We start from the raw sequence: 11,278 nt of genomic DNA on the forward strand, positions 1-11,278 counted from the left end.
GGCACTTTAGCCCCTTTTTAAGTAGTTTAAAAAGCCTTGGAGCTCCACCTGTTGGCTGGAAAAATATTTATATGCTGTATATTACATTTAATTATTAAAAAAAAAAAAAAAAAAATTCATCACTATAAATAAAGCAAATCTGTACAAAGGGCTATCATTCCAATTAATAATATATACGTTTTAAATTGGATGAAGGTAAATGGCATAAGCATCAAGTCATGGTGACTTTGGCTTGGTTGATTTTTTTAGCTTTTTTCTATTTAAGCAACAATTCCCATATATAGTACAAGAAACTATTTACCTGATTCTGTACATGCTTTGTATTTGTGTTTCCACTGCAGTAATTCCATCCTTTTGTAGATATGTGGCTCCCTCTGCTGGCGGTACTGGGTATAATTTATCTGTACAGATGGCACAGACAGAGCCTGATTATGGAGAATGTTACCAATAAATATGTCTTTATAACTGGATGTGATTCTGGATTCGGCAACCTGCTGGCGAAGCAGCTGGACAGACGTGGAATGAAGGTTTTAGCCGCTTGTCTGACAGAAGCCGGGGTGGAAAACCTGAAGAAAGAGACCTCCAATAGAATTCAAACTGTAATCTTGGATGTCACTGATAGCCAGAATGTTGGTTCTGCTGCCAAGTGGGTTTCATCCATTGTAAAAGATGAAGGTAAGGGATGTCTTTGTTACACCTTTTTTGAACATTATTCACAGTTCCATGAATCATTACTGCTAATTCTACGCACAGAGAAATAAGCAAATCAGGCCAAAGTGTTTGATTTCTGCATAACACTTATTTGCTTTATTGGACGAAGCATTTGTCACTTCCAACCCATGGAGCTTCTCCATTTTACTCAAGTACTGAAAAGCTTAGCCATTCTGCTTCAAAAAATAGAACAGCTTTTTATTACCTCCAAGTTCATGAACAAACAGCAAGAAAGTTTTCCTGGACCTCCTCATGTCAGCCTACTACGGGTCAGCTCCGCCCCTCTGACCCCTCTAGGACAACCTCTAACTAGCCTATAAAGTGCAACTGTCTCCAAACAGTTCGGGTTTGGACAGAGGCGGCTCTTTAATTAGGCAAATTAGGCGGTCGCTTAAGACCTTGCTCTCACAGGGGCCTCGCGGCCGCCTAACTTACCCAATGCATTACCTCAGTTTTGAGGGCCAGGGGACCTTAACGCTGCTGTGCTCGGGCAGCATTAAGAGCTCTTACTCAGGAGCGAGGCCCGCCAGCGTCCAAACAACCAGTTAATATCGGTGACACCACCCCTTGTGACTTCAATGACCGAGCATGCCCTCAGTCAATGATGTCTCAAGGGGGCGGGTTCACCAGGTGACATCACCAGGTGGCTCCCGCCCCTTAGTTATTAAAAAGCAGGATCTGGGCGCCGCCTTGTTAAAGGGGGCTTCCAGATTCCAAAAAGCCCCCTGCCCACAAACCTCCACAACCACCGGCCAGGGTTGTGGGGAAGAGGCTCTTGTCCTTGAATTATTTTATGGGCGTGAGTGGGGCCCCCTGAAACCCGGACACATTATTCAGACCGAACTATGGCTTCCCAGCAGGGTTGCTGCACTAAGCCAGCACTAACAATTCCCTCCCACACACACAGAGGGGAGAGGAGATCTACTCCTCTTCCTCCCACCCCTATCCCTCTGTGTCTGCCCACACTCCAATCCCTGGTGCTGTGCCTCAGAAAAGGAAAGTGGGGGTCAGAAATTTGAAGTCCAGCAGCCCCAGATACATCTGGATGAGAGATGCTGACGGCCAAGGGGTGAGTGAGCTCACCATCCATCCCTGTCTGACTGAAGTCTTCCCCTTCTCTCTCCTGCCTTTGAGTGAGTACTCTAAGGTAAATCAGGGTTCTCAGAGCACCCCTTACATCAGAGTTCCCCTTTACATCAGAGTTCCCAGTGCATCCCTTATGTTAGAGTCCCCAGAGTTCTCCCTTTCATCACAGTCCGCAGAGTCGCCCCCCCCCCCCCCCCCCCCCACAGTGTAAGGGAACTCTGTGAATTTTGATTATATGGGGAACTCTGTGGATTCAGATATAAAAGGGGAACTCTTGTGATTAACTTCATATGATTGGAAGTGTTATTTAATTGCAAAATATACAGTATGTATAGTTTTTACTATACAAAAATAAAAATAAATTGCTGTGCGTTGCTAAAGTGTTCGAGTTTGACTTGAAAAAAAGGTGACAACCCTAGTCTCCCATAGGAAATGTTCTTTTTTCTTCCTTGTTACACACAGCTCTAAATAATCTCTGTAAATCTCCCTCGATTTCCAATTCGATTTCCAGTGCAGGTTTTTTCCCGGTTTTTGATACAGTCTAAATGACTGTAATGAAGCTGGCTGGCGATTTGGTTTGGTGTATTTCTTCCCCCTAACAGTCTTGCTGGCACTTGCACGGCCGGCTTTCTTCTACCTCTGCTGCCACTGCACTGTGTATCCACACTGTGAGTACATGTCCAGCCGTGTCTCCTTGCCTTGGGTGACCCCAGCTAATGCAATGCCAGGATCTATGCAGGGGCATGGGGTGGAGACTGTTAGGGCTCCTGTCTAGCAGTTTATTTTATGATGAGCTGAAGCCCTGCTGCCAGCCTTAAAGCACTAACGATTTTAAAAATGTCTGGGATAGGTTTTTTTATTTTTTTTTTACTTTTATTTATTTTAAAGAGTGCTGCATGCGAAAGAGTGTGAACTGCCTGCGGGAGAGATGCGATGCAGGAACCGTCGCTGTAATCGCGCTGGTTCCCACATCGCACAAGTGTGAACCTAAGCTAGTATCTCAATAAATGAGATAGGCCATCAGTACATCAGGTGTGATTAATTTTTAATGATTGGCACCATAGCTTCACAAAGAATAACATACACTGATTTGTTTTTTTTTACCAAAGATTAGGGATGAGCTTCGAGTTCGAGTCAAGCTCATGTTCGAACAGCGAACAATTTGAGGTGTTCGCGGCAAATTCGAAAAGCCCCTGAACACCCTGTAAAAGGGAGAAATCTAAAGTGCTAATTTTAAAGGCTAATATGCAAGTTATTGTCCTAAAAAGGGTTTGGGGACCTGGGTCCTGCCCCAGGGGGACATGTATCAATGCAAAAAAAAGTTTTAAAAACTGAAGTTTTTTCGGGAGCAGTGAATTTAATAATGCTTAAAGTGAAACAATAAAAGTGAAATATAATTTGTTTTCGTACCTAGGAGGTGTGTATAGTATGCCTGTGAAGTAGCGCTTGTTTCCCGTGCTTAGAACTGTCTCTGCACAAAGTGTAATTTCTGAAGGAAAAAAGTCATTAAAAATCACTTGCGAAAACAAAGCTCTATTTGTGTGGGGGGAAAACAACAGTGTTGCATGACTTAGTAATTGTCATTTAAAGTGTGAGAGCACTGAAAGCTGAAAATTGGCCTGGTTAGGAAGGGGGTTTATGTGCCCAGTGGGCAAGTGGTTAAAGGAATATCTTTGTGGTTATGCTCATTTTAATGCCATTCTTTTTCCCATTTCACTACAGGACTTTGGGGCCTGGTAAACAATGCAGGAATAGAAGTCCCAAGCTGTAACAATGAATGGCTAACTAAGGAAGATTTCTTGAAGATTCTCAATGTAAATCTGCTCGGTGTTGTTGATGTGACAATTCATCTTTTGCCACTGATTCGGAAAGCTAGAGGACGTGTAGTAAATGTAGCCAGTGTGGCTGGTAGACTCACAATGTGTGGTGGAGGATATTGTATGTCTAAATATGGAGTAGAGTCATTCTCTGATAGTCTTCGGTGAGTTGGTAGGGTGATCAAGTTATCATAGATCTTACCTTTAGAAGCATATTTACACAATTAAAGATGCATTTTTGTTTTAACCACTTGCCGCCAAATCATGTACCTGGTACGTCATTGGACTTCAAGTGGTTGTATTGGGGTAATGCCTACTGTTTTTTAGAGCCAACAATCGTCTCTCTTGTAATATCAATCACAGCAGCTAACTAGCCGCTCAATTACTATTGCAAGCAGCAGGAGGGGGTGACCTCTCCCCTCCTGACACCTTCTGTGGCTTGCTCGAGCTCTGTTGTCCCACCAGAAGACCTGAGCTACCTTCTGAAATGTCTGCCGGCTAGTTGGACACCCAGACAAAGCCAGGATTGGCTTTGATTAGGACTCCAGTATGGTAACCTGGAAGCAATGACATCACTTCCAGTTTACCCAGATGTCAGAAGCACCATTTAAGAAAAGATCTAAAGTATTCAAAAACCCAGATTTTGGTGTTTTGAATGCTTTTAACAGCAAAGGAAGGATTTGGGGTATTATAGACCCCAGATCCCTACATAAAATGTGCCTGGTATGTGCCTATTACTGTCACAAAAAATGTTTACATTCCTTGTGACAGCAATAAAAGTGATAAAAAAATTATAAATGAAAACAACAGTGTAAAAATAAAATAATTAAATAAATTATTAATTATAAAAAAAATGTAACTGCCCTCATCCCCCCGTGCTAGGAAAACGCATTTGTGTCGGTCCCACACTCACATAAACAGCAATCGCCCCACATGTGTAAGGTATAGCCATGAACGTCAGATGATGTACAGTAATTAGACCACCTGTGTAAATCTAAAATGGTAACCTGTAAATGCTTTTAAAGCACTGACTATTAATGTTGTTTGTTACTGTTGCACAAGTTTGCACGATTTTAAGGCATCATATAATATGTTTGGTATCTATTTACTCAGTGTAAGATCATTTTATATATTTTACAAAAGATGGCGTTATGTATTGTGTTTTTTTGTTAAAATTCAAAAAGGTGTATTTTTTTCTCAAAAATTGCGTTTGAAAAACCACTGCACAAATACCATGCATTTTGCATACTTTTATTAGAGTAGTTCAGTGTCATCATTGTCATCCGATCATGGATTTTTTTTTTTTTACACTGTTATTGCTTATAACAGTGATGTTCACTGTTATAAGCAATAGTTAACTGTCATGAATAGCTTTTTATTCATGACAGCTTGCTTTTGGCTACAGCTAACCACATGGTGTCAGTAGTAGTAGTCATAAATGGAAAGGATTTATGACATTGTAATTATGTGATCGCTATGACCAATCATAGCAATCACATTATAACCTGACCGCTCAAAATAGTCATGGGATCACACCATTGTGCACGTTAGTGCATATGTACCGCGCGACAAACTAGTACGTACTTGGTCTGGCTGTGCCACCTGCTAGTAGTATATACTGTTAACGGGCAGCAAGCGGTTAACAATAGTAATAACACAATTCAGCATACAAAGTGATTAAAAGTAGGGACTAGGCATAAGATGACATTTGGCGTCCAGGTCACCAAAAACAGTAGCAAGGCCACTTCAAGTGCAGCAGTTAGCAGTAGTAAAGTTTAATCTACCGAGTGCTGGAACTATGCAGCCAGTGCATTTATGGTGGCAATGATATTGCGAGGCTGACTCGGTATGCACTGTTTAAAAGAAAAGGAGGATGGTAGAGGAGGGGTCAGGGGAAGAAAAGGGGCTTGCAGAAAAATTATGGCAGGGGCAGTCCTTTGAGATGTTGTTCTGCCATCTGCCATCAGTTAGGCCCTTTAAGAGCATCATGAATATAAATAAAGTGAACCAATCAGCGCTACCTGGTATCCTAAAACACAAACAAAGTACATTTCAATAATATTAATTTAAATATTATTAATGAATAATAATGAATATGAAATCTAAAAAATATGAAATAGCTGCTGTACACCTATCAGTGATTTACTACACCATACAAATAGAAAATTGCATATATAAATGAAGCAGCGCTATTCTCATACAATTCGCTCCACTGTGCATACAATGTATCACACTAAATGAATCTGTCACCTAATAAAACTAAAATTGAAAAGTACAATAAAATAAACATATAAACAAAGTCTTTGTAATGTGTATTAATCCAACGCTATGCTCCTCAACAATCTTCTCATGTAAAGCAAGCATTTCCTCTCTTATCCTTGGATATGGTTTTCCTCTCTCAAAAGCTTTTCACATGGACCACATGAAATAGAAAGGCAACTGCATAGTGCTTTCTGTATAAATCGTTTATTAAAATACCCCCATAAAATGGCACTTACAAGAAGTTAAATAAAAAACGGAATTTCTTAAAGCGGAGCTCCGCCATTAAAAAAATATTAAATACTGCAGCTGCTGACTTTTAATATATGGACACTTACCTGTCCTGGAGTCCGGCGAGGTCTGCAGTAATCGCTCGTCTATCTGCTGCCCCAACCGCCATCCTTGGTGAGGGAATCAGGAAGTGAAGCGTTACGGCTTCACTGCCCCATTCCCTACAGCGCAAGTCGCGCAGCGCCATCCTCACTGGTCCCCGCTGGGTTCTGGGAGCCGTGTGTTTCCCAGAAGACAACGAGCGGGGGTGGGAAGTGACGCTCTACCCACAGAATACCCACAGACAGGACTCCCGGAAGTGGGTGCAAATACCTGTCTTAGACAGGTATCTGCACCCCCCCCCCTGAAAGGTGTCAAATGTGACACCAGAGGGGAGGAGGGTTTCCGATGAGCGGAAGTTATACTTTAGGGTGGAGCTCCGCTTTAATATCTCGATCATCACCACAACACTCAGGCTCTCGGTGATCATGTAACGATTCAGGGCTGGGCTCCCCCCTTCTATACGCGTGTCGCCAATAGGATAGCTTCTTCAGTACACAAAAAAAAGACAAGGATGCACCAATCTAAGTGCAGTATGAAAAGGGATTTTAATAAAATAGAAGAAACACACCAGCCAAATGGCTACTCACAATTGATATGAGATTACAGGCATTTCAGATAACTTAGGTCCGTTGTCACTGGTGTCAGATGTGTCCTGGTCCTCAGTGAGGTCTGAAAAAACGGGGGAGCTGTAGGTGGAACAATATGGTGCCTAAGCAACCATTAGGAAGAGCAGCGAGCCGTGCAGGATGCCGTACAGGACGGCATGCGTCTCAGGGTGGACCGCAAACAGGGTCGTCGCATCGGAAGTGACGTGGAGTACGGGAACGGACCAATTGTGAGTAGCCATTTGGCTGTGTGTTTCTTCTATTTTATTAAAATCCCTTTTCATACTGCACTTAGATTGGCGCATCCTTGTCTTTTCTTTGTGTACATTTTTCAGAGCGTGCTTCTGCTTTTGGGATTGCTGCCGCTAAGAGCTTTGGACTATATTCATGAACTTTATTGATATATTTCTTTCTGGAATAAGGACTATCACCACTTATCAATTATTAATTATTAATTATTTATACAATTTCCTTATCAAGAATCATCCTATTTATATTCATAGGCCACTGTTGTCTGTAATCTGCCTAATCTTGCGCCATCTGACAATTTTTTCCATTAGCTTCTTCAGTAGGATGAAGCAGCCCAATCACCCCAGCCCTTTTATCAGTTGTCATCATCATGGCAACCTAACTGGCATCTCCTCTGAAGTCCTGAACTTATGTGTACCCGCCCACCTCATCTGGGCGACGGGACCTACGTATACGACTCTCATCAATCCCTTCATACTCCCCCCTCTCTGTCCCATTTGCTACAATATATGGCACACATAGCTCACTTCTGACTTCATCTGTATATGCTTGGATACATTCTAAAATTGTATTTATTCAACATAACATGCATAAGCGCATATACATACATAATCATTATGGTGACAAATGCATTAGGCATCATTAGTATTCTGTTCATCAGAAGGGGTGGTATATGTACTTGAGTGCCCCTGTAAATTACAGTATGTGGGTTGCACATCCAGACCCCTGCTGGTAGAGTCAGAGAACATATAAATTATATTAAAATAGGTAAACGGGAACACAGTGTCTCAAAGCACTTTAGGGAGGTACGTGATAAGAACCCTAATTGTATGAAGTTCTGGGGAATAGAGTTTTTAAACCATATCAGCTCATTGGGATGTTAGACTCCAACCAGTTAGTCCTGTTCCTAAACAGGAGTAGTGTGGATAAACCAATTTCATCAGTATTTGTAGGATAAAGGTGAAACAAACAAGAACGAGAAGGCATTTACCTTTACTAAAATTAGATTTTATAGTTTCAGTAAAATGCAGTTTTGTATTTTATGTGTGTACATGACACTAATAAATGTAATCTCTTCCAAAGTGGGGCCTTCTATGTAACACACACATACTAGATCAACCAAGGTAAAGGTCAGTGGTAAAAACTGAGCCCAGCACTGAAAGGGAAAAGGTTAACCTATGTAGCTACATTATATGATCATATGTGTGCTTTTCAGGCATGAAATGAATCCATTCGGAGTGAAGGTGTGCATAATTGAGAGCGGCTTTTACAGTACGCAAATGAATGACGGCAAATCACATAAAGAAAGTCTAAAGCGCTGCTGGGAGAAAACCTCAGAAGAGGTTCGGAAAGCTTACGGAGTGGAGTACTTTGGTAAAAGTGAGTGAAACTACCGTAATTTATAGTTAATAGTAACAAACATGCATTGATTAAGCATGATTGCACAATAAAATATATCAATAAAAGAGTATTTTTTTGTCAAATAAATACCGTATTTTCCGGCGTATAAGACGACCTTTTACACCGGAATTACACAGCTAAAAACCGGGCGTCGTCTTATACGCCGGGTAAAGCAGCTGCTCGATCGATATCAGCCCGCCGGGTGCTCTGTAAGGCTGTATGTATTCTGTATATGCGCCGCTCAGCCAATCCCGGCGGGCGATGCACTCTGTTGATGACTAGAGTCTGCTAAGCCTGCTCGGATTGGAGTAATAACCTCTGCCAATCCGAGCAGGGTCGTTACTCCAATCCGAGCAGGCTTAGCATGCTCTGTCATCAACAGAGTGCATCGGGATTGGCTGAGCGGCGCATATACAGACTACATACAGCTTTTCAGAGCACCCGGCGGGCTGCGGCCTCTTCGTTTAATTAAAACACATTACTACCGCACAAGGGGGTCGTCTAGTAGACCACAAAACCACAGTTTTCAGCAGAATATTATGGGGTCGTCTTATATGCCGAGTCGTCTTATACGCCGGCAAATACGGTATAAAATACCCTATATAAATGTTCAGGTTTTTTTGCAGCCAATAGTTGAGACTTGTTACATATTTTCCAGTGTTTCTTTACTTCCTGCAGTAAGAACCCTGTTTACAGAGCTCAATAGCTCAAGCTGAAATGTACACACACAAAAAGAGGCAGAATAGCAACAACTCAATCAATAAATGTTGTGAGGGGGGGTGGGAGAAACAGACAACAAATCTTTTTTGGGTAAAGCTGGGCTTTAAAAAATGTATATGATTTTTTACACAAAAATTTATTTTAAAAATATAAAAAGCTAAACAATAAAGAGGACCTACACTGCAATGCTCAGTGCCTGCAAAGTCAATCACAAGGTCTCTCATGAGACAGCCATGCCTACCAGTTTATAAGATCTGCCCTTTAAAAAAATTGGGAGACTTGGAAAGGAAATAAAAAATGTAATTTAGTAACTACTTGAAAAGTACAAGGAGGTCAATTTGCTAATACAGTGGAACCTGGAATTACAAGCATAATCCGTTCCAGGAGAATGCTTGTAATCCAAAGCACTCGCATATCAAAGCAATTTTCCCCATAGAAGTCAATGGAAACAAAGAAAATTTGTTCCACATTGACTTCTATTGTATGCAGTACTGCATGTGGCCAGATGTGGGGGGTGCCAGAGAGACTCGGAAATACTCAGAGACTGCTCGGATGCATGCTTTCCGAGTGCATCTAAACGGCTCCGAGTGTCACCTGTGCCCCCGCACCCTCCACCCACTAGCTACAGAAGTTTCCACAATCTTGAAGACCAGGCAGAGGCACCACAGTAGCTGTCAAGATGAGTCAATCGGCCCTGACTCACTGATTCCTGACCCAGGAAGTGGTCTGTATGTCATCTGCTGTGTTGCCCTTAGGCCTGTGTTGCCCTTATTTTCGTTTCCATTGACTTCAATGGGGAAACTCGCTTTGATATGCCAGTACTTTGGATTACAAGCATACTCCTGGAACAGATTATGTTCTTAACCCGAGGTTCCTCTGTATATGTATTCAGCCAAATAGAAATATTCACAGTCTGATGATTTTCCCTTGTCGCAAACCTTATTTGCTCATTAATACTTCTAAAGTCGGGTCTCAAGTATTTGCCACAAATAATCACTGAAATGTGTCTTATATGCTTATTTCCTATGACCATCTACTCCATAGAGTATTCAGAAAAACATTATTACAATTAGACACACTGCAGTGATCATTTGTGACGGCTGTGCAAATGTTTGAAACGTTCACAAGCATTTTTTTAATAAAGAGATACCATAGGTTCCCTTTTTTACACTGTATATTTTATGTTGCAGCTTACACCTCCGTTGATATTATGTCATGGTTCTGGTCCACCAAACTTTCTCGTGTGACAGATTGCATGGAACATGCACTGACAGCGGTTCACCCCTGGACACGTTACTCTGCAGGCTGTGATGCCAAATACTTCTTAGTGCCTTTTTCCTATCTACCTGCAGCCATCTTGGACCTTGTTCTCACTATCGGACAGCCTAAACCAGCCCAGGCAATCTGATTCTCCTTTCAATTGTTTTTATCTCCTGCATGAATCTCCTCACTTTACAGAGAGATCTTCAAATAAAATACAATATTTAGCAATAAATATGTGATGGGAGTTATGTACCTGTGTTTATTGTCTGTTAATGTGTACTCTCCTTTTATCTGTATTATGCTAACCTGTTTTAGAATGACTGCACATATGCATAAAAACTTGTGTCAAATAATTAGAAAATTGTGTCAAATATTTACAGTAATTTTCCTTTCCTGACACCAATCCATGGCGGCATACATGTCATATAGCTTCGCCCCTATCTCCACCTACCTTTATAAATCTATAAAAGGGAAACTCGAGCAACCTCCCTCATTCTCAATAAAAATAACCAGGTCATAAAAGGGAGGAATTAATGGAATCAAATTATACCAGTGCAAAAAAAAATTTTAAAATATAAACAGCTGCTAAACACTCAAGGCAACTTTACGAAAAAATCCCAGGCAATAATAGTACAAAGAATAGTGCAGCGCTAAATAACACAATAATACATCTTCTCATCCAATAAATCAATACATGAAAGATATAGTTATTGGAAAGGAAAAATCATAAAAAGTTAAGGAAAGTTCATATAGAAATCAGGATTCCAAAAAGTGACAATGTGCATTAATGAAGACTGAAAATCTGGGCCAGAAGTTTGACCTCCCCCATAGGAC

General features: G+C 41.3%; 1 protein-coding gene across 1 annotated transcript; it reads left to right on the forward strand.

Moving 5' to 3' along the window:
- The first annotated feature begins 334 nt into the window (after positions 1-334).
- Positions 335-10,805, forward strand: LOC120929496 (retinol dehydrogenase 7-like). The gene is made up of 4 exons (XM_040340979.1): positions 335-675; positions 3,520-3,778; positions 8,277-8,440; positions 10,372-10,805. The coding sequence occupies exons 1-4, from the start codon at positions 363-365 to the stop codon at positions 10,587-10,589; spliced, it is 954 nt and encodes a 317-aa protein (XP_040196913.1). The 5' UTR covers positions 335-362; the 3' UTR covers positions 10,590-10,805.
- The last annotated feature ends 473 nt before the right edge of the window (positions 10,806-11,278 follow it).

Source organism: Rana temporaria, chromosome 2 (assembly GCF_905171775.1).
Source record: "Rana temporaria chromosome 2, aRanTem1.1, whole genome shotgun sequence".
Classification (NCBI taxonomy): Eukaryota; Metazoa; Chordata; class Amphibia; order Anura; family Ranidae; genus Rana; species Rana temporaria.

Excerpts from the sequence above, each read along its gene's own strand:
- LOC120929496 (XM_040340979.1), top strand. The coding sequence starts at position 363 with ATGTGGCTCCCTCTGCTGGCGGTACTGGGTATAATTTATCTGTACAGA. Across the intron at positions 676-3,519 it reads ATCCATTGTAAAAGATGAAG|GACTTTGGGGCCTGGTAAAC; the intron begins GTAAGGGATGTC and ends ATTTCACTACAG. Across the intron at positions 8,441-10,371 it reads AGTGGAGTACTTTGGTAAAA|CTTACACCTCCGTTGATATT; the intron begins GTGAGTGAAACT and ends TTTATGTTGCAG.